Below are 24,759 nucleotides of genomic sequence, written 5' to 3' on the forward strand. Positions count from 1 at the left end.
AAATCTTTTGAAGAGAAAAGTGTTAAACATTTTCATATTTGTTTCCCAACCCATCGACATGTGGATTTAGGATTTGTAATTGGGTGTTCCATGGGTAAAATAAATCAATTTATTCTTGATCTAGATCTGTCAAAACATTACTTTCCCCTGGTTTTGCATAACATATGGCAAAATAAATTACTTTATTTTGGATTAAAGATCAAATCTGCTGATCTTGATTTTTTGGTAGATTTACCCCTCTTTAGACCAATAGCAATACAATTTTTAAAAAAATGTTTAGCTGGTAATTTGACAGTGCTAGTACACTGGTTTACAGGTACCCGAATCTAAATTAAACAATGCCAAACAAAAAAAAAACAATTCTAATCGCGTTCCATGCGCCAATTTTTGACGGAAATCTGAATTTGCCCATGAAAAACCCCATTACAATCATTTAGAAACGACGAAATTGGTGATCTGTCAAACTATTAACATATAAAACAAAAACAAATATTTGTATAGTCTTAAATCGCAAAAAAAAACATAAAAGAAAAATTGTAGCTTACTTGAGAGGGAAATTGGCTGTGTTCAATCTCGTGTTGGATAGGTGGGGTTTTTAGATACCTTATAGAAAAAGTTGGACACCTACGTTGAGATAGCTAGCAATAAATAAAAAAAAACTTTAGCTGTTCATAAAAAGCAGACAAACAGGTTTAGATTTAAAAGTCCAAAATTAAAACAAAATAAAGTTTTCAATGAGTAATTGTATTATATCTCTGAGTTTTGACCAAAAAATGTAAACGTTTGAAATCCATTTTCAGACTCCTTCAAATTTTAATTTTAAGTTGGATCAGCTGTTCTATTAGACATCTACACATGGCAGAAATTCTTGGATACCTTTGGATTTCTTTATTGATAGTCTAACTGTTTTTAATCACACCCTTTTACATAACAAACTCTAAAAAAAAGGTTTTTGGATACGCTAGTAATGTGAGATTGAACGCAACCAATGGTCGCATTCACAAAGCTAGTGGCTACGTAGTCAAAATTAAACTAGCTTTGTGAATGCAAAACTACACTACAAAGCTAGTCAATCTGGAACTGTTATATTATTGACAAATGCAAATATATAAAATAAGAAACATTTTTTATTTGATAACTTTAACTTATCTTCTGTGTTTTTAAATTTAATAAAATCAAATTTAGGACACAATTTGATTGATTAATATTTGTATTTAAATATTGAACAATTTATTTCATTTTGAATTTGTGTTACTTTACCGAGCAGCTGATTGTGAAACGTCAAAATCATTCTCCACTAACTTTGTAGCGAATTTTGTACACTATGTCGGAAGGGAAATTTCAACTACTTTTGTAGTCAGATTTAGCCAATCAGAATTCCTTGACTACGTAGCCACTAGTTTTGTGAATGCGACCAATGTGGGTAAGTAAATGTGTCACTTTGACAGTTAAACAATTTCAATTCAAAGGTCTGTTCTCATCATAAAAACTCATTATTATTTTGTTAAGAAAACAAATAATTTTTGTTTGATTTAAGAAAACAATGAACTTAAAAGCCACTTGCCATCTAAGCCGATATTTTTTATTGATTCTTCTCTTTTTTTACATCATTTTACTAAAAAAAAACTAGATACATATGTATGTGATTTCAGAAATGTTTTTTTTTTATAAATTTCATTCATTTTATTAAGACTCTAAAAAAAAGGTTCTTGGATACCCGTTTTTATGTGAGATTGAACGCAACCAATGTTTTCTCCCAACCTAACAAATAAAAAATGACTTGTCTCTAAGCAAATGTTCCACTTTGACAGTTCAACGATTTCAATTCAAAGTTCTATTCACTTAACTAGTGTCGTTTTGAAACTTTAAGATTATTACGATTTGTAATAATAATCATCATAAAAACTTATTATTGAAGTTTCAAAAAAGTTATGATAACAATCGACAACACAGCTCTTTTTCTACTTTGGAAAAACAATCCAATGTTTTTCATTGATTCTTCTCTTTTTTACATCATTTTGCTAAAATAAAAACTAGATATGTGATTCGAGAAATGGTTTTTTTTATTAATCTCATTCATTTTGTTAAGATTTTTAAGGAAGTGAAGAAGAGTTTCGATTTCGTTCTTAATTTATAGTTACAAAAGTATTTTTTTTTTTCATTTTTAATATTGGCAGCTTGCAAGATTAACTTTTTCTAACAATTATCGTTCCCAAATGATTCTAACAAATTCTAGCAATTTGAAAAGTGACACTTGAATAATTTAATTTTGTTTGAGATAACAACAACAATAGTTAATAATTGTTCAAAAAAGAATAGACCTTAGGCATTTTACTCAAGGAATAGCGACTAAAATTATTGTTTGATTTACATCTTTAACAAATGTCTTATTAAAGATCTCAATACTTTTTTTCATAAGTTTAAGGCGCTAGTTTATCATTAGAATCGATCCGGAAAAATGTTTGAATCGATATTTGACGGTGTTTCCCTTTGATTAAAAGGGAAAGTTATATACCATTCATTTTCCTGAACAGCTTTGAACTTTTATGTTCAAAAATGAAACGAATCGTTCCACTGATTTGCGTTCCAATTTCACACAATTCCAATGACAGATTCCTGTCAGTAAACATTTTTCGGTGGATTTCAATCAGGAAATTGTTTTCAATGACAGAAATCTGCAATAATAGCTATAACCGACCTGCCAAAAATTACAATGTTTGTTTTCAATGATGAAAACCAATGATAGATATATGGAGCCTTAGTCTATACAAAAAAATATTAACAATTTTCAACTTTATTTCTCAACCCATCGACATTTATGTACATAAAACAAAGGACTTTTCTGGATCTATCCACAGCTGCAAACAAAGCGAAGCGGTCTCTAGCTTCCGAAATATGTGGGCTTAAATTATGTTGGAGAATTTCGACCCACCGAAAATTCTGCAACTAAGCCTTGAAGAACCTATCCCACTATTCTTATTCTATAAACTTTGAGTTAACTCCAACTATGACATCATGGCCAAAATTAAAAGAACAATGCTATACTCAATTTCAGCCAGGCCTATCACGAAGTCTATCTAAATCGGAAACTTTTACAAATCCCGAAAAGCTAAACCATAAAATCCGTTCATAACCCAAAACTGTACGAAATTTTCGACTTCAAACTTATCTGTTTACGATGGAATTAATGATTGTGCTAAATATAAATATGGTTTGAGTCAAAAACACTATTTTACATAGAATTAATTGGTGTGTTCTTCGCGCCTACACTTCACGCAGTCATAGCTACCTTTGATTTATATATTCATACACAGGGTTTTTGGTTTGAGTTTCACTCTCTTCTTTCTACTTTGATTTTACAACAAAAACATGGAAATAGCTATGTGTTTGTAGCTTGTTTCTTTATTATTACTAATACGAAAGGAGAGAAAGAAGGCGTGGGTTAAGATAAGTACGGTAGTGTTGGTGATCATATGATATGTAAAAGTAAGTAAGGTAGTGTTGATGATCGTATGATCTCTTCTTGTTCTTTCGAAAGAATTGGAGATGAAAACAAACAGAATACCTACTGCTAAACATGCTCACCTGGTATATCAACTATAATTTCTTATAAAAATAAGTACTCGAGTCCGTACTTTAGATTTAGACAACCGCTGCTTCCCATCATGATCGCCTGTTACTCCAAGGAATTTTCTATGTTGGAAAGGAAAAAGCTTTTAGATAATTTATAGTTCATATAAATAAATATCATGCGACCATTGTTATTATTATTCTTCCATTTCTTTCTTTCCTTCTTCTTTCTTACACGGGAATGATATGAGTGTGTGAGTAGACTTTAAATAGGAATTCAGAATCAGAAAAGAATACCTGCTACGCAACATGGTCGCCTGGTACAATAATCAATAAAATTGATTTTTTCAAACAGAAAATTGAACAGAGCGAATTTTGATAGATGAGGTCTCCGAATAAAGCGGGCTTTAGAGACTCGAAGAAGTTGCTGCGAGTAAATCATATTCGAGTTTGAGAAGCACAGGGTTCGTTCGTGTAAACTAAAATGTCAATCCCAACAATATCCAAAGTAGTTTGTAGTAGTTTTTTATTCTATAAACTTTGAGTTAACTCCAATTCAATTATGCCATCATCGCCAAATTTAAAAGAACAATGCTTCACTCAATTTTATGAAAGTGTTATACTAGGCGTAGGCTACAATCCTGCTGAATTTCAGTCAGGCCTACCTAATCAGAAACTCTTACGAATCCCGAAAAATTAAAACGTAAAATCCGTTCATAACCCAAAACTGTATGAAATTTTCTTCATACGGGTCACCCTATGAAACCCATTTGTTTACATTGTTGTACCTATATTTATGTATTTCGATGAGAAGATTTTAATTCCAACAACAATTTTAGGCTTTCTTTCACGTATACATAGAATTAATTGGTGTGTTCTTCGCGCCTACACTTCACGCAGAAATAGCTACCTTTGATTTATATATTCATATACAGGGTTTTTGGTTTGAGTTTTGATTTTACAACAAAAACATGGAAATAGCTATGTGTTTGTAGCTTGTTTCTTTATTATTACTAATACGAAGGTAAACTAAGGAGAGAAAAGAAGGCGTGGGTTAAGGTAAGTAAGGAAGTGTTGGTGATCATATGATATGTTACGGTAAGTAAGGTAGTGTTGATGATCGTATGATCTCTTCTTGTTGTCTTTTGAAAGAATGGGAGATGAAGACAAACCGAATACCTACTGCTAAACATGGTCGCCTGGTATATTAACTATAATTTCTATAAAAATAAGTACTCAAGGCGGTACTTTAGACAACCGCTGCTTCCTAACATGATCGCCTGTTACTCCAAGGAATTTTCTATGTTGGAAATGAAAAAGCTTTTAGATAATTTATAGTTCATATAAATAAATATCATGCGACCATTGTTATTATTATTCTTCCATTTCTTTCTTTCCTTCTTCTTTCTTACACGGGAATGATATGAGTGTGTGAGTAGACTTTAAATAGGAATTCAGAATCAGAAAAGAATACCTGCTACGCAACATGGTCGCCTGGTACAATAATCAATAAAATTGATTTTTTCAAACAGAAAATTGAACAGAGCGAATTTTGATAGATGAGGTCTCCGAATAAAGCGGGCTTTAGAGACTCGAAGAAGTTGCTGCGAGTAAATCATATTCGAGTTTGAGAAGCACAGGGTTCGTTCGTGTAAACTAAAATGTCAATCCCAACAATATCCAAAGCAGTTTGTTTGGCATTGTTTTGAAGATCTGAAGATTTGACAAAAACAGAAATAAGACTCAACAGTTTTAAGGTTTTTTATTTGTTTTATTGGTTTTTTAAGTGTTTTTTTTGACAGTTTTGTTATAAGTTTTTTTTGTAATATAGTGTGACATAATAATAATTGTTTTATGCTTTATTTTTATATGTATTTTAAATACATTTCCATTTGATGTTTTATACTTAAATTTACCAAAAAAAAAAATAATAATCAAATTAAAAATAAAGAAAACATTGCAAATAGAATAGAATATTATTTGTAAACAAAATATTAATTAAAAAAATATTTAACAATTTTATTGTGATATTTGGGAACTTATTGGTTTCGGTTTTGTTGTTGTTGTTGTTGTGTTTTAATTTATATATCTTTGTATAAAATAACTTTTAATCATTTTTATTAATTAATAATTATTTATAAATGTGTCAACTCGATGGCTAAAAGCTACAATATTAATACAAAATTTAAATACACAATTTTATTTTATTTTTGTTTAGTTTTTGTTTTTTTATTACATTACAATGTAGTTTTTTTAATCTAGAAATAATAATAATTATATTTATGTAACAACGAAAAATAAAAATATTATGTAATAATCTAATTATACTGGTCATATAAACATAATCAACTCTGTTATGTAATTTTAATTTAATGCTTAATATTTTATTGTGTGACCTTGTGTTTACAATTTGTTGATTTATTTTGTTTAAAGAAATCGAGTGTTTGGATTTTGGATATTAAGTGAAGTTGAAGAGAAAGACTTGGAGAGTAATAATTATGGGATGGTTATACATAATATATAAGTTGGATAGTATGTTGAATGTAGTTTTTTTATTTTGTTTATTTTAGACACTAACCTACGAGGGGTGGTGGGGGGTTGGTTGGGGAGTAATAAATTGTCTAACTCATATTAAAGCACCAATAAAATAAACACTATACTCTTTTGATATATATTTCACTCTTTGAAACTGCATTATTTGCAGGCTTTTGATCGGGCTCGAGCTCTGTCATCGACTGATTCTTGACATTGCATGGAAGAATATTCTTCGTCTATTTAAAAATAAATTGATATAACTTAATTCGAATGCGCCACCGTCCTTCTTAATAATATTTAATTTTTATTTGAATGCATTAAAACTAAATAATAAATTGGCAAACTTAATGTTTTTTTTTTTAATTTCAAATCCGTCAAGTTGTTGTTCTTTTTTCTGGAATGAAGTTTAACATTTTTACTTTACAAAAATCTAACCAGAAAATATCTTGATACACATATCAAAAGATGATATGTCGACCTACATTTAAACTTATCCGCTCAGTTATACGTTAGAGGCAAGTGATTTAAGGAATCAAAGACAAATTGCAAAAAGCTGACAGTCGTATTTATACATTGTCTTTTAAACTTTGACATTGACAGCTTTGCAAATACCATCGACTAAACATTTGCAACATTTTGACAGCTTATGTCAAAATGACAGTTGATCATATTTTCGCATTTACCTGAAGGTTAAACTTCATAAATCTGCGATTTATTTACACTTATGTATGTGTAAAAGAGTTCCTTATCATATGGAAAAAGGAATAAGGACTATGAAAAACTATTGCAAGTAAATAATAAAGCTCCAAGTTTGAAAGTAATGACATCTGAAAAATGGGCTTGATTCCTTGATCTCATTTTGCATTCAAAGAATACAGTTGACAACCAATGAAATTCCTTATGTAGTATGAACCTGTCCATTTAATAAAGTATTCTAAAAGCTCTCTTGTGTCAAGCTTTACTGATGGTATTTCAGAAGGCTCTGATTTGATTGGAATTTTAAAATTTATCCCTTTGGTATTTTGAATTTTCTGATTTTTGTAATTTCTTGACTTCTGCCACTTAAAGATTTCAATTTACGACTGTCTAATTGCATAAACTGAGAAATTAAACTTGCAAATTTAACATTGAGGTGTAGTTTTTGGTTTTTGTTTGAGTGTTTTGAAATTTGTTTTTAATGAGGTGTTAAATACAAAAGATCTGCCTACGTCAATTTCTGTTTCTGTCTTTTCTAATTGTTTTGTTTTTTTAGTATAAAAATTACTACAAAATATATTCAACTACTTTTTTGTTTCGTTCAGTTCGTAAGCAAAGCGCATCTGAACTCTACATTACCTTAATTTTCATCATATAAAAAAGCTTTTTTTTTTGTTTTTGAATACTTTTAGTTTTATCCTTAGTAGAGCTCAGTATTTTGCCTTGTAGGTAATGGAATCCTAGTAAGGCCCCGATCTCGTCTGGGTGAGACAATAAGCGATACATCCCGACTGTGACTGTGAGTACTATCGTTTGATGAAGCGGCTGAACTTCGCTTAGAAGGACCTTTTGTGGGCGGCGAACAACTGCTAGATCTCTCCAAATGTCCGTTACTATTTACCCATGCTGTGGTGAAGTCATCGTAGATGGGTTTTTTGAGATTTGCTGGTCGAGGCGTTCCCAAGTTACTGGTTGAATACCTCGATAAGAGAGTTTTCATTTTTTCGAGAATTTGTGCGTCATTTTTAGCACTATTGGCTGCCTCTAAAAGCTGTTGGGCCAACGGTGAGGAGGCATTGTTTTTGACGGGAGATGTTGTGAGTGATGCACCGCCTTTTACTCGACGGCCATTACTGTCGTAGAGAATTTGAGATGAACGTGTTTTTGAGTTGCGATTGAAGCCTGGACTAAATGTGTCTGCTGTCATGGTAGGCCGTTTCTTACCAGTTGGAGGTACACGACCACTCCAAGTATTGGTAACATCTTTTCCGGGAGTTTTTTGTGCTTCATTGGCAAGCTCGCTTGGTTTTCTAACTGATCTGTAGACTGGCTTTTTCCTGTTGAATACTGGCACTCCTGTTTGAGATCGATTGTCCGGGGAATTACGCACGTCAGCCATGCTGCTGTGACAACTACTGTTATCTAAACTTCTGCGCCTAAGCGGAATTGGAGAGCGGGGAATTTTACATTTATTAGATGGTTTCGTATTTAGTTTTGCATCTTCTTCGCCATAGATTTTTGTTGAGAAGCCGGTTTTTCGAAGGCCGGTATTATTGGCAATATCGACAGTTATTTCATCTTCGGTTATAAACACCCCAGATTGTTCGAATTTATTAACGTCTTCTTCGTCGTCGAGGGAAGGAGTAATTGTAACAATAGAATCGAGTTGCTCAGATAGAGACGAATGAGGATCAATAGTATTGTCTGTTTCGCAAATTTCTGGAGTTTTGATTGATGGCGTTCCGTCATCGATTGGAGACAATTGTGAGTCACTTGATGTTTGGTCTTGACGCGCTGCAGAAAAAAAAGGATTTCATTTAAAATATTGCTCATAACACGTATTTTAAAAAATATTACCAGTATTTTCAGCATCATCAACTGACGTTTGACTATGGATTGATTCTCTTTTCTGTGCGTTGGACTGAATCAAACCCAAACTGCGATATCCCTCATCGCTAATCTCGCTTCCATTATCACTGATGTTTTCAAATTTGGTGCTACTAGAAGTTTCATTACTTAGCGTTCCACTGCTATTAGGTGGACTTATAACCTCAGTCTGTACCAAATTTAGATTTTCAAATTGCACATGATTGGCAGACATATCGCCTGCATTTGTTGGTAGAGATTTTGGTCCGCTAGATGAGTCCAGAGAAGTTTGTTTTTTCCTCATGTCATAAATACGCCTTGGGCTGGGAGACATTGAACGCCTAGCAAGATTAGGTGCAGCAATTTGGGATGGTGTGTGCAGTTTTTCCTAAAATTAAAAAAATAAACAATGCAACTTTAAAAGTCAGTTTTTCAAGCCATTTGGCATCATATTGTAACCTACATTGCTACTCTCATTGCTGGAAGTATGATTTAGTTGTTTTCGATACGTGGGACTGCGACTGCGTGCTTTGCCAGCGGCACTCGGTGACAAGTTGCTGACACCATTAACAGATGGTGAATTATTTGGTGAACTGTTAAAGGTCGATACAACTTTTCTGGTTGAAGGTGGTGATCTAAAAATAATATAAAATAGAATATTATGAAGTTAAAATGTTTAAAGAGAAAAAAAGTAACTATTTATATAAAGATATTGAATTTCAGTTCGTGTCAAGTCGTGGTGAATTAGCTTGCTTCCCGGGCATGTACTGAATTTCTTATGAAGTCGTCAATAGAACAACTTACAGGTAAAGGCAATATTAGTCTTAATGCATGTCACAGGTAATACGTATCAAATAATAATCCTGCTAGAGCCAATTGACCGTGGAAGGGTGTGAGTAATAAATTGAATTAGTAATACATCAATGGACGAATGGTATTTATAAGTCCAATAGATAATAATTGAAGGACAGTTCTATTTTAAGACTTTTAAACTATGACTTTTACTTTTCATTGATGATTTGACTTGGATAATATTGTGCTGTGCCAATTGAAGAGTGAAAAGGTTAACGAAGAATTTGAATATTTTTAGAAGGAAGTTTAAGACCTCCGGGGTTTAATATTTATTTTATGTTTTTCAAAAGGATTTTAGAATTTAATATAAGATTAAGACGCGTTTAGTAAAATTTTGCTTAATCATTTCATTATGACTAAGTTAATACATTTTGAAAAATTTGGCAATACTTTTGTCGGAGTTAGTGTTTTTTTGACAGTTTATAAACGGTGATTTTTTAAGAGCTTGAGAAATTTAAAAAAAAAAACGCATAAAATTTGCAAAATTTCATCGATTCTTTATTTGAAACGTTAGATTGGTCTATGACATTTACTTTTTGAAGATAATTTTATTTAAATGTTGACCGCGGCTGCGTCTTAGGTGGTCCATTCGGAAAGTCCAATTTTGGGTAACTTTTTCGAGCATTTCGGCCGGAGTAGCCCGAATTTCTTCGGAAATGTTGTCTTCCAAAGCTGGAATAGTTGCTGGCTTATTTGTGTAGACTTTAGACTTGACGTAGCCCCACAAAAAATAGTCTAAAGGCGTCAAATCTCATGATCTTGGTGGCCAACTTAACGGTCCATTCCTTGAGATGAATTGTTCTCCGAAGTTTTCCCTCAAAATGGCCATAGAATCGCGAGCTGTGTGGCATGTAGCGCCATCTTGTTGAAACCACATGTCAACCAAGTTCAGTTCTTCCATTTTTGGCAACAAAAAGTTTGTTAGCATTGAACGATAGTGATCGCCATTCACCGTAACGTTGCGTCCAACAGCATCTTTGAAAAAATACGGTCCAATGATTCCACCAGCGTACAAACCACACCAAACAGTGCATTTTTCGGGATGCATGGGCAGTTCTTGAACGGCTTCTGGTTGCTCTTCACTCCAAATGCGGCAATTTTGCTTATTTACGTAGCCATTCAACCAGAAATGAGCCTTTATGATTATGTAGACCATAAATCGGACGTAAAGCGCGAAACACATTTCGAACCGAACACTGATTTTGGTAATAAAATTCAATGATTTGCAAGCGTTGCTCGTTAGTAAGTCTATTCATGATGAAATGTCAAAGCATACTGAGCATCTTTCTCTTTGACACCATGTCTGAAATCCCGCGTGATCTGTCAAATACTAATGCATGAAAATCCTAACCTCAAAAAAATCACCCTTTACAAAAACTAATGGTTCGTTTTGCTCGGTGACAAAACAATCAATTTATTGAAGAAAACTTTTGGTGAGCGCATTATCTGGTCTCTATATCATGCGATGACAGCTGGACTATTTTTGTAGGGTTGTGCTATGTAAAGTCAGTGGTCTGAGTAGGTAAACTATAAACGCCCTGGAAGATAACATTTGACGCATTATTCCTAGCCCCAATTTCTGCAAAAGATAGCGAACTAGGTCTCGAGCCTGGAATTTATTCGAGCCAGCCGCGGGGGCAACTTGCCCGAAATCATTAATTTAAATACAATGGGAAACTTTTATCTTTAAAATAAAACTGAATTATTAGCTACAAACATAAACTACATACAATTATTTGAGTTTTATTTCTTCTTGAAAACCACACTTCAAATGATCTTAAGGTAAGTACAGAAAATTGTCAAGAGTGCTTGTAAGTGATCTTACAATAGATGATAATGGAAAACGGTCTGTTCAAACGATTGGCAGATGTGTCCAATTCTTTTAATTTATTTGTCACTGGGTAAGTTGATTTAATTTTGAATAAAATATCAAAGATTGTCAGATGTCTTAAATAACGGCATTTGACAATCTTAAATGTCGTTTGACAGTGGGTGACAATTACGTTTTTGATTATAGTTTAACAAAATATTAGGTCTGTACTAAATATTTCTCGCACTAAAAGTGGTTCAAATGTCAAATTTGAAGAGATGGGATGAAATGCTCTCGGAGAAAACGCAAACTGTCAAAATATCTGCAACGGTTTTCGCACCAATTTGTACTAGTTTGGACTACTTTTTTAACGTCAAAGACAAATATACTCTAGCAGAGTTACCGAAGATCATTGATAAATTTAAAAAAACCTAATGATGAATAAGAATCCAATAAAATAAATATCAACAAAAGTAAATTTATATTTATTTTAAATAAAAATAAAATTATTCCTTAAATAATGAAACTGCGTTTTTTTTTTCTCAAAAAATCACCACAATTTTCTTCTCCACATTTCTTCTTCAGCAACAGATTTATAAAAGATATAAATTTTATGAAAACTTTTTGATTAAATAAAGGAAATAGAAAGCATGAACAATATTCATATTTACCTAAACTAAAATGAAAAGAAAAGAATTACTTTGACAACCCTTAGTGAATAGTTTTTTTTTCTTTTGTAATTAGTTGCCGTGAACGTCAAATCGAATTTGATAGCCAGCTCAGAAATCGCCATAAGAAATTTCTTTAACGAATTCTGGCAAAAGCACACACTCTCTTTTGTAAAAATAAGCACAACTTTTGAAGTGTGGAACGACTTTAGACTAAAAATGGCTAAAACTTTCATTCTGAAACTAGATGTGGAACACACTGATTGTAGGCTCAAAAAATGATTGACATTTGGCAACATTTTTTAATTGACAGATCTGATTGTCTGTAAAGCAGTATTCACATGAGTGCGGCCAACGAACGACGAATGAATTACAAAATGTGAATTTATATACGTTTGAAGACATATTTCCACACAAATTCTTAACAAAACTTCTCAATATCATATTTTACTTTTCAATATCATATTTTAATAGATTTAAGGAAGCAAATTTATTCGTCGCGAACAAAATTGTAGTTGATACGAACTGTCAAACTTTATTCGCGTTATACATTATCCACACTCGCAACGAATAAATAATCGCGCGAACTTAACTTAAAAAAAGCATTCTTGTTTTAGTTTCGGTGTAGCAAAATTGTCAAAGTCAAACTTTATTTGCTACGAATTAAATACTCTAAAGTGAAAGAAATGTCAAAATCGACGGACATTCGTTCATTCGTTGGTCGTGCTCATGCGAATAGTGCTTAAAGCATCTTGCACATAAACTGCGAACTGTGGATGTTCGCATATTTTGAATTTTCTTTCACATGGGCTTTATTTCTATTCGCAGACAGCGACGAATTGAATAACACTTTTCTCCATATTTTCCTCAACCATATGATCTTTCACGGAAAAACAAAACAAGAGTGGTATAACTTCAAGGTTATGTTGCGCGCGAACAATTTATTCGTTGCAGTTTGGATAGTATATAGAACGCGAACAGAGTTTGACAGTTCGTGGAAACCTCACTGCAATTCGTTTCTACCAAATTGTTTTTACAAAATTTTCGCATTTTAGAGAAAAACAATGCAAATTTTATTATCCTAACATTAGTGCCAATTGATTTCTTATAATTTCAATGTGTATTTGTTTGAAATTGACTTTTTAAAATGTGTAAAATCACGTTTGTTCGTCCATTCGCTAATTCGTTGCACGCTTCAGCTTCCAGTTCAACCATAGGAATTCAATGCATGCTATCACAATGGAGCTTCGACCTCACGTTTTCGTTTGACAATCGTAAGGAAAATAACGTAATAAAACGTAATGTGACTCCAAACGGAAACTCTAGTTCAATTATCTGAACATTAGCTTTGTCTGACAGCTCAACAGCTGTACACAAATGTCAACAGACAAAATATTTGTCTTTGGATGGCCCACAGTAACGCAGCCGAAGCTGAAGAGTGTTTGTGATTTAGCCATTAAGACTTGACAATTTTCTATATCAGAGTAACGAAAGATGATTCAAAGAGATTCCTTATCCTTATAAAAGTTTTTCTAATAACAAGTTTCGTTTTAATTGGGGAGAAATTTGAGAAGTGGTCACTTTTTAAGCTGTCATCTTTTAAAATTGGACATAAATTAAATGCACCGTTCTTCAAAATAAAACAATACACGCTTTCAACGCATTGAAAAGTTCACTACAAAAATGGTAAAAATATTGCAATCAAGCACTTTTGGTTTGTAGGGAAACAATTAATAAGGCAGAAGTAATAAACCTGGTTGGAAAATTTGAATTGTTGGGAAAAGTTAGTGATGTAAAAGGCTTGTTAATTCCTAGTAAATCTTTAATCTTAAGGCTTTTAAAGTTTAGCTTACACAAGTAATCAAGCCGATCGATCACCAACAACTTTGTATCTTTGTTAATTGTTCCCCTGAATTGTACTAAAAAGATCCAGATATTCCTAGTAAAATCATCTTCAGTGAGAACACCCCACGGAGCACTTATGATTTAACACCTTCAGATTTTTGTATGTTGAGTCACTCAAAATCCAAGTTCTGTACTTCACACTCGATTTAAGACCTTTAATTCTAATACAACAAAAATCTAACACAAAATAAATCTACTTTAGTTCTGTTAAAAAAAAACAACAACTTTTATCGTTTTCAAGCAATAAGATTTTTCTAAGCCTTTCATTTATTAAGGCTTAAGCCTTTTTTCATTCTTCAAGAAACCAGTTGAAATAAACCTTCGGTAATAATTAGCAATGATGAAAGAATTTATTAGCCACACATTCAACGCTTTGAGCAATCAAGCTTCAACCATCATCGTCAAAAAAAACTTATAGTATAAATTAACAAATCCAACACTCATAAACCTGACAATCTCCTTATGCTGTGAATTAAAATTTGATCTCTATGACAGACTAACCTTCACAGTCACTCATTTAACTGAGCTGGCAGAAATCTACTAGATAACAAAATATTTATGCGGGTAATTACACCGAATTATGCAAATTCGACAAGCAAATATTGGGCTAATTCTATTTCAAACTTTAATAAATCAACACACCATAAAAGATGTTAATAAGTTGTATCAACTCGTAGGCACACAAAAGTGGGTTAGATCATAACATTTAAACCAGATATCTATCATCTATAAAATAACTAACTTTAATATAGACGACATTAGGTATTCTTTTCGACAGTTGACACACGCCCCACAACTATTTGCCATTCTCTCGATCATTGTCAAAACGTTTCGATTAACAAATTTATCATAATAAATCGTGAGGTTGAAGTTGCAATTAAAATTCAAAATAGAAAATAAAATGTGAATTTTTATTTATAAAAAAAGGAAATAACGGCAACACCTGTCAGATAACATCAGTTCAGGGTGTTACTCATTTATGTGTGTATAGGGTGTTTCGTTTTGCGCTCAGCAAAAGATTTCTTCAAAAAGTATTTTGCGTGCAAAAGAAGACCAACTTCGAAAAAAGTATTGCCAGATAGAAAACCACACGTTTAACCTATTGACATTTAACCATTGAATGCGAGGGAATGTTCAAAAACATCGAAAGGGTATGTTAAACTAAGGAGACACAATGTAACATATTGATGAACTTACGTTCGTAGATTGGATGACCAATACTTAATAATAATCATAATTTATTTGCAGTTCTTCAATTGATTGGCTTCGATATGGAGGGAGGTGCACAAAATACAATTCTAAAGTAAACAAACAAGTATCTCAATAATTAGCAATTCTAATTGACTTATAAAATGGGATATAATCTTTTCGACAAGTATATTACTACTAGAAGTAGATATGTTTTGTTTAGCGTCGACACAGCAAATGCTAATGAGTCTGACAGACGTATAGAAGTGAGCTTAGAATATACAATAATGACAATGATGTGAAATAAACGTGTATAAGATTTGTACATGAACACGAAGAGAATAATTGTCACGTAAAAACTGTGATGTCGTCGTCGGTCGTTTATTATTTGACTTGCTAAATATGTTTACAATTTTCTATGTTAACCAGGAAAAAAAGAGCGCAGGAAAAGGGTTTATGATAAACTTGTTGTTGGTTAAATGAAACCATGTGGTGTCTTTTGTGTGACCTTTAAGCTAAGCGTCTTACTCTTGATGGTGATGAATGAGTTTTTCACAAACAAATACAAAAAAATGTAACGTATACGCTATGGTGTACCAAAGTAAGTGTGGATTGACTGCTTTGCTTCCAAACTATGGACGCGTAAATAAATATAGCAAGTAACACATTTGATAAACGTGATTTGTGGTAAAGTCAAATTGAAAAATGTTTTGAGATAAAGAAAATTATAACTGTTCACTAAGAAAATCAAAAAAAAAAACAACATGAAAAGTTCTAAGGGTTATTCCGGGGAAAATTGGCTGTTGTTGATTGATATTAACTTAGCAAAGCAACCCCAACAAATGGGCTTAAAGGTCTTATCTTGAACACTTTACGGATCAATAAGTTGCCATTAATCAGTCGTGCATTATTTGGGAAAGCTTTATGCTTATCGAGCAAGGATTTGAACGTTTTTTACGTGGCATGATGGTAGGTTAGGTTACGTTAAAGTGGGTGTCCATGATGGAAACGGACACACTTAGGCCAGTTTAATGGCCCATTGTGATACTACATGAATCTTGAAACTTCCCTCTGAGCTCAATGGAACTAGTTTGAGTGCTTTACGAAACGTGAGAGGCTGATTATGCTGATGTGATTTAGATCGTTAAAGAAGAATTGTCCTAGGTAATTCTTGCGTTTTGGAGCTAGAGCAGGGCATTTACAGAGAAGGTGTTTCTTCCTATTCCTAGCTTTTGCAAAAGTTATTTGAGAATACGCCTACCCACGTGGCGTGCTTTTCTATTAGACAGTGTCCGGTTATGGCACCTTTTATCGAGTTTATATGCTAAGAGATAGCAAACACCGTGATCGCTTTAAATCTAGTGTTGGCCAGATGGTTTTTGTGACCTGACACGTGGTGATGTTGTTTCACCTGGTGTTTGCCTTCTTCATAGCGTTTTGGATTAGCGATAGTTTACAAGTAGCGATTAGTATGCCAGCATTTGCCAAACGTGGTAGAATGGGTAGTACTGTACCGTTCCTGGCGAGTTCATCTGCCTTACAGTAACCTGGAATGTCTCTATGGCCCGGCACCCAGCAAAGGTGAATATTAAACTGTTGTGCCATCTCCATTAACTGTTATAGAGTTTGTAGAGACAGAGTAAACAAATTTGATAGCGGCCTGACTATCTGAGAAAATACCGATATCAGATGATTTTTTTAAGCCAGGATAAAACTTCTTTATAGCCAAAAGTTCCGCCTGGGAAGGCGGAATGAGAGACTTAATATCAGTCGATCAGAGTACACACCTCCACCAACCCCTTCTTTTGGTTTTAAACCATCTGTATGAAAATGGATTGACCCATCTTCCAAGAATGTCCTATCCTCCTAGAAAGATCTGGGAGGTATAGAAATCTGGACATTTCTGTTAAATTTAGTCTGTGTGTTCCGGAATTGATTCTAAATACCTAAGAATTACGGAGTGGCCTATGTTGTTGTTATTCCACTGTGACGAAACTTTGAGGCGAATCGAATAGTAGAGCTTGCAGCTATTTGTTTGCTAAATATGTCAAGAGGTGTTAGGTAGAGTAAGGTGTCTAGTGCAGTAGATGGGGTCGTGCGAAGCGATCCGCTTATACATAGGTAAGCTGAACGTTGGACTTTATTCAGGCATGATGGTAAGTGCGTTGGACTGTCATGCCAGAGGTCTTGGTTTCGATCCCTGTCTGTGCCATCTAAAGTTTTTTTTCTCCGGTACTGTCTCTTGCGAGTAATTGGCAATTCCATCCCTGAAACCATTACTCGGAATGGTTGATAGTTGTAAGTCACTAGACCTTGGTTTGTTGCGACACCTTATTTATTTTATTTATTTAAATCATTTTGATCAGCATTGTTCTGAAGAAGTTTTTTTAACGTTTACAAGTTCACTGCGTTAGCTTTTCCATTTGTCTTACTCTACAGTCTCTTTTCGAGTGGATGGAAAACAGGATTTGTCAAGCCTATTTTCTTATTTCCAAAACCATTTAAAAGCTGATCAATACTCGGCTCAAGAACTTTCTAGAAGAATGAAAGCTTCGGCAGTTTTGGCTTAGTAACTTGATATGTCAAATGCATTTGAAACAGTTTGGCATCAAACTCTCTTATCAAAAATGTGTGCATTTGGTATTGATGAATGTCTTCATGGTTGGGTCAGAAATTACCTTTCTGAACGTCAAATTAAAGTTCTACTGGAAGTGTTCAAATCGGTATTCATCACAAATTATACGCTGATGTGGCCAGGGCTTTGTTTTGTCTCGGACACTCTCTATTATTTTTTAAATAATAATCCTTAAGCTTTGAATGTATACTACAAATGGTAGCGTATGATAAGCTCATTAAATTCCCATCTTGATATAATTGTTCAATGGGTACCTTCTAACTTACCTTCTTATCTGGATATGATTTACAAAGCTTTTATTCGTCCGAAACTGGAGTATAATTCTGAAAAACGTACTTAAGTCTTTTGGGTAGAATTGAAAAGAGCGCTTTAAAAACGATAGGCGATCGTTCTTTTACTGAGACCTTTGGTACTCTTGAACACCACCGCAAGGTAGAGTAAACTTTCCAGTACACCTTTTTTCATAAACAATGCCTTATAGTGAAATAGAAAGTTCCTCGTCTCAAAAAATTCCACTGTATAACCCGTACTTTTAAAAATGGTTGCTTTGTATCTCAATCTCACACTCAGTTTTAAGTACAGGGATTCTTTCTTTAGCTGCACTACACGAATGTGGAATATGTAAGCACAATATAAAAAATGCTTAGAAAATAGGTTAAATGGTCTTATGTTCTTGTGTTCACTTAAATAAATCAGAAATTTTACCGAGTGTTCTATTAAGAGATTTCATTATGAATAGTCTAACAAAACTGTTGCAGCTAACGGCATCGCTGCCAAATTATTTAAAAGAGCAGGCGATGAGTTGGAAGGGAGCATGCACCAACTCATCTGCAAAATATGATCGGAAGAAAGCGTGCCCGTTAAGTGGAGTCTCAGCATAGTTTGTCCAATACACAAGAAAGGTGAACCTCTAAATTGCGCCAAATTCAGAGGCATCGGTCTCTTGAACGTTGCATACAAGATCCTTTCAACCGTATTATGTGAAAGTTTGAAGCCCTTCGCCAACAACCTGATTGGTCCTTACCAGATGTGGATCCAGAACCAGGAACTTTAAATCAATACCCAGCATCTCTTTATCGATTTTAAAGCCGCGTATGACATCATCTATAGGAAATGGCTCTACAGAGCAATGTCTACTTTTGGCATCCCTGTCAAACTTACCCGTTTGTGCAGAATGACGATGGAGAATGCATTTGATGTTAAAAAAGGTTTTAGACAAGGCGATGCACTGTCATGCGACTTCTTTAACATTGGTCTGGAAAGAATTGTGAAAAACTCAACCGTCAACACTAGAGGCACAATCTTTCAAAAATCCATCCAATAAGTCGAATACGCCGATGTTATTGACATAATTAAAAAAGCGATATGTCAGTGGAGCGTTTTTGAGCATTGCGACGGAAGCGGAGATGATTATGACGTCTTGGACAAAATGTCACCATGGTCAGCTAAGACACTGAAGAATGGATCCTTTCAAAGAAAGATGAGCGCGCCTTAGGAGAAAAAAGGAGACAGATTAATTCTTTGGGTGATTTTTGGTCCCGTTTGCATAGATGAACAGAACAACGAAAAACTTTACGGGCTGTACAGCGACGCTGACCTGGTTACAAAATTTAAAGTTCAACGACTTTGTTGGCTTGGTCAGTAGAGCGAATGGACATCAACGCTTCAGCCCGGAAGGTCTTCGAAACCAATCCCGAGGGACGGCGCAATAGACCTCAATCAATTTGGTGTGCGAAACTGGATATAGCTAGCTAAGGCCCGAGCTAACTGGAGACGCATGTTGGTTGATGCCCAAGTCCGGACTGTAGCGCCTTCTTAAGTAAGTATTTTGAATATTCCTCTTTTAAGACAAATGTTCCTTTTGAAGTTATCATCTTTTCCAAAACTCTAAATTCGTCAATCTTTGGATTTAGGTATTTCAAAAACAATATTTCACGCTATTTTGCATAAAGTTTTATATCTTGAGGCTTTATAAGTGCGATTGACACGATAATTGAAGGATTTTAATTGTTAAATCATAAGACCTATTTGGAGCCCCGAAAATCGAAATATGATTGTCGAAAAGACTTTCCGTTCACAACGTGTCAATGTCTAGCGGTTTATATGTCCTGACAATTACTTATTCGTAAATGAAGCTGATGCAACTCTTATAGTGAACGGATTCCATTATATTCCTGGATGATATTAATTCGTACCATAAGACTGCTTTATTTTTCTGACCAAGTTATTTCCCGAAGAGATTATCATAATTGGCCACCGAAATCTTTTGATCTAACAACTTTAAATTTTCTTTTGTGTCTTAAACCTGCATCTTTGCAATAAAACAAACATCATTACCCATGTTTTGTTGGAAAATCTATCAATAGTATAGAAGGGTTTTACACGAATAACAAAAACAATATCCTTAGTATGAATACTACCGATAAAAGTTAAAGTAGAATCTTACTACGGATGGGTTTTTGACATTTAGACGAATGGATGTTATGTGATTTCGTTCTCAAATGTTGGTACGATTGATATTGCATTCGTATCTCGATGGCTGTGTTCGTTGAGTAGTTGTGCATTTGAGATCATGTGTTTTCCATTGGGGGAAAAATCAATCTGTTACTGTTGATGTTATTTAGTTTTCTTAATGAAAAAGGACTAACTAGGCTTATTTTGCAAGAGAAAATAATAGAAAAGATAAATAAGTTTTGCTATATTTCCACCAAAGGTTTATGTCAGTTTAGATTAAATAAATCTTTCTGGTTTTTCAACCGCACAAGAAGATTTAAAAATGATTAAGTTTGACAGTAATTTCTAAAATGCAAATGGTGTTTCGATGTTTCTAATTTCAAAAACCTTACGATATATTGCTTGGGACTTACCTCTCAAATATCACCTGAGCCTTATTCAGTTCAATTCCATTTGTGCCAGAATTTGTCCGTGGTACTAAGCGCGCTGCAACCGAAGATCTGTGCTGAGTTTTACAGCGACAAGGATCGTGTTTGTCCAAATAGTGTGACAATGTATCCCAACCACCTCCAACACGAACCATAACATGAGAACGAAGAATCTGCAAAACAAAAAAATAATAAATTATCAAAATTTATTACATGCTACATAAATAAATTGAGATCATCAGAGCATCCATCGCTAAACAGATCAAACATTACATAATTATTTCTTTAAACCTATCGAAATTTTCCCACTGGCTATGGCGACGTTTACTTCAACGACGATGTGATGGCGTCTAATTTTCACACCACATTTTTAAAACCAACACTCAAAGTATTGAGTTTCCCATTAAGCTTATAAAGTCTTTGTGCGATACACCATGTAAAATTGTGGTTTTCCGAGAGTAGCAATTTTAGAAAAATAAAAATGGATATATCATTGAAATAACTACCCGTTGGAGATATTGACCACTTATCACATGTTTAATTGACTGTAATTTTCCTGCGCTAATTGAGCGAGCTGGGGCACATATTACGAAGCTATTTGGCTACGCATAATGTATGCCGGTGATAAATTGAAACTTAATTAGAGTTTGCAGACATTTTTTCCTTCGAAGCTTTTTAGTGACTATAAATTCTAATGACATAAATGACTTGACGATGAAAACCCACACACATTTTTTCTTAAAAAGGTTAACACCTTTTCCCATTCTTTATGTTTATAACCCACGCCACAGCAGCGGCGCGCAAACATCTTACGCAATTCTGATGCACTCAAAAATGCCAATAAATACGCACGCGTCACCCGCTCGCCGATACAAAGTTAATCTTGCTTAAGCAAAAACACATTCATTAAACATGGCGACCAAATTAAGGCATTTGAGATCGCTCAAGTGTAAACCCGACCCAATGACAGCGAGAACAGCTGTCACCGTTTGTGTCGCAATCCAAAGGAATCAATAATAATAACTGTCAATTATATCCAAACACATAATTAGCCGCCACATTGGATCGTTTGGAATCAAATTATGTCAACTTCAATTTGAATCTTGTTTCGAGTATTTTCTTCTTGGTTTTTCTTTTTAATTTTTCTCATCATCATTATCATCGTTGCTGCAACAGAAACAACAACAGTCAACGAAATACACAAATGACAGATGAAATCAATACGCATTTCGATAGATATATGAAACCAATAACAAGATAGAAGAGTGTAGAGTATAAATAGGTACGCCAGTTTGACAGGTAGATTTAATTTTGATTTTGAACTGAATGGCGCCATATTGATCTCGTTTATCGGATGAGTGTTTTGACATCTTTGTGATAATGTCAGAGATTATGCGGGATGCCGATGCCGGTTCTGAAGAGTGAAAGTTTATCAAGAACTGTGTTCAACTTGGACATATACCATAGCCATATACAATTAGCTAAGTTAACAAATGCTCATGGTGGAACATTGCTGTCTAAATCCAAAAGGAATAAGTCTCTCCCTCTAATGGAATGTTGAAGTAAAGAGTGACGCCGCGCAGGCAATGGTGGTGGATGGTGGTGGTGGCAGCAGCAAAATGACACCGATCACCCAGTTTGGTTGCCCGCCCGCAGAGGGAAACATGGTTTGTAGTACATCCGCGGTGCAACATGAACCGTGACAGCAAAGAGATTTGTCTAAACAACATGCGTGTGTACTATATGTACCTTTACGACAACGACGGACGGACGCGATAGTGGTGCTGAACGCGGAGCTGACGATGACGATCGAGTACGCTGGGTTATTTATGTGCGACTCGCCTTGAGCAGATAGTTGTTTTTAAAGCCAAAACGAACAACAACGATGACGACAAAAACGACAACGTTTGCAACTTTTATAGGTATGGCACTCGGCACTCGGCAAATGATGAAAACTTAGCCTTATAGTCCAATTGGTCGCTCCAAGTTGTTGCTGATACTTTTTGGCTTTAAGGCGCTTGTAGTTTAACAAATGATTTCTTTTTGGAGAATTACTTTGGAACGGAAAAGACGGCTGATGGTGATGGTGATGGAGCACAAAAACACGAAGCAATCTATGCAACATTAAAAGTAATTCTTTATAACTGAGGTCTTCTGTAGAATGTAGATGGCGATGGCGATGGCTGATCGGCGTGTGGCTTGTGGGTAACATTTGCTTTTTTATACAGTAACAGTTGTTGTTTGAGATTTGAGAACAAATAAGACAACGACAACGGCAACGACAACTACGACGACAACAACGACGACGCACACGACCTAGTTAATCGAATTTACTTGTCAAATTCGCATAACAATTATGTTGCAAAACAATGTTATTGGTATTAAACAAAAACAACTTAACAATAGTTTTGAACTAATCTTTTTGAACTTTTGTCAATTTAGAAACGAGTTCCTTTTAGAAAAATCATATCGGAAAAATAAACTTTAACGCATCTTTTTTACAAGACTTGACACTGACATTCCAACGATGTCCTTCCACTTTTAACAATGTCAAATGCAATGTTGTCTGTAGACTTTTTCTTTGAAAGCCAGGGATGTATGATGCGCAATTAAATGCTTTTTAAGAAACTTCAAATTGACAGATGACAGACTGTGGTAGTCAAGTTAAGATTTAAGTTGAAGGGAGGTATTTCAATTTGAACATTTTAAATTGACGTGTTACATGAGATTCACTGGAATAATGCTCAGATTTGCTGATCAAAGTAGAAGACAACTTTCGCATTGCTTTCAAAGTTATTTAAGTACATTGGACAATAGTTATGTTCAACTAGCTGCACCACTGGTCTGCTTTAGAAGAAAAAAAACAACTTTTTGCCCTTACTCACAATGATTAGCGTTAATTGAGCTTCACTAAAGTACACTAGTTTTAAATATAATGCAATACCTTTTGATATATTGCAAGTTGATGAAAACTGTCAAAATCAGCTGATGTAAATATTTGTTTTTATTTTGGTAACAAATAATTGATTTTTCCGCGCTTTTAACTTCATTAACTTTTAGTGAAAGGCAATTTTTGGTGATTCAATATTGTTTAACTTGGCCTGAATTCAATTTTTATTCTTTTCAACTTTTGACTTATAACGTTTTTACTTGAATTCGCTTTGACAGTTCTTATAAATCTGCACTTAACTAGACTACTCTTAACTCATCTTTTTCTAAAAGAACACGACTAATAGCCATCAATAAGCTGACAATTATAGCTGAACACAAACACGCTTCTGCATCGCGTTCGCTTGACGTTTAATAGTTCAGACATAATGGCTGCATCACAAACACGCTTCAGCTTCGGCTTCACCTGACGTTTACAAGTTCAGCCATAGGAATTGAATGCATGCTATCACAATGAAGCTTTAACCTCACGTTTCGTTTGACAATCGTAAGGAAAAGAACGTAATGTGACTCTAAACGGAAGCTCTAGTTCAATTATCTATCTGAACATTTGCTTTGTCTGACAGCTCAATAGCTGTAGAAAAATGTCAACAAACAAAATATTTGCTCTTTGGAGGAATGAAATAACAGAAATGTCATCCAAAGCAACCTCGAAGCAGGCCCACCGTAACGCTGACGAAGCTGAAGCGTGTTTGTAATTCAGCCAATAAGAATTTTATGCACGCTATCACAATGAAGCTTCGACCTCACGATTCATTTTACATTCGTAAGGAAATAAAGTAATGTTACGTAATGTGACTCCAAACGGAAGCTCTAGTTCAAATTCGCTGAGCATTTGCTTTATCTGACAGCTCAACAGCTGTACAAAAGTCAACAAACAAAATACATTTGCTTTTGAAGGGAGCTACTTCCAATATAAGTTTAATTTTTTTCGACTTGAAAAATCATATTTTTTTATTTTTAGAAAAAATACCAGCTGTTACTGACAGAGGTGCCATTTTAGAAATTTCATATTGGAAATGTCATTCAAAGCAACTTCGAAGCAGGCCTAACGTAAGTAGACAAAGTCGATGCTGAAGCGTGTTTGTGTTTCAGCCATTACGATTATTCAAAATTTCCCTTTCCGTTTTTAAGCAGGGTGTCTATTCATGTTCGGAAAATGAACAAGCATAGTTATGTGAATTTATTTGACAGTTGTTGTTG

At 34.2% G+C, this 24,759-nt stretch overlaps 1 protein-coding gene across 3 annotated transcripts in view; it reads right to left on the minus strand.

Moving 5' to 3' along the window:
- Positions 1–6,177: 6,177 nt before the first annotated feature.
- Positions 6,178–24,759, minus strand: part of LOC129953763 (GAS2-like protein pickled eggs) — a 261,851-nt gene continuing 243,269 nt past the window's right edge. For all 3 annotated transcript variants that reach the window (XM_056067201.1, XM_056067202.1, XM_056067203.1), the window contains 4 exons: positions 20,593–20,780; positions 9,131–9,302; positions 8,659–9,055; positions 6,178–8,595 (listed from right to left, as the gene is read on the minus strand). In XM_056067201.1, the coding sequence (XP_055923176.1) occupies positions 7,502–8,595; positions 8,659–9,055; positions 9,131–9,302; positions 20,593–20,780 (1,851 nt within the window). In that variant the 3' untranslated portion in view covers positions 6,178–7,501. The remainder of the gene's footprint in view (positions 8,596–8,658; positions 9,056–9,130; positions 9,303–20,592; positions 20,781–24,759) is intronic.

This window comes from Eupeodes corollae, chromosome 1, assembly GCF_945859685.1.
Source record: "Eupeodes corollae chromosome 1, idEupCoro1.1, whole genome shotgun sequence".
Taxonomy (NCBI): domain Eukaryota; kingdom Metazoa; phylum Arthropoda; class Insecta; order Diptera; family Syrphidae; genus Eupeodes; species Eupeodes corollae.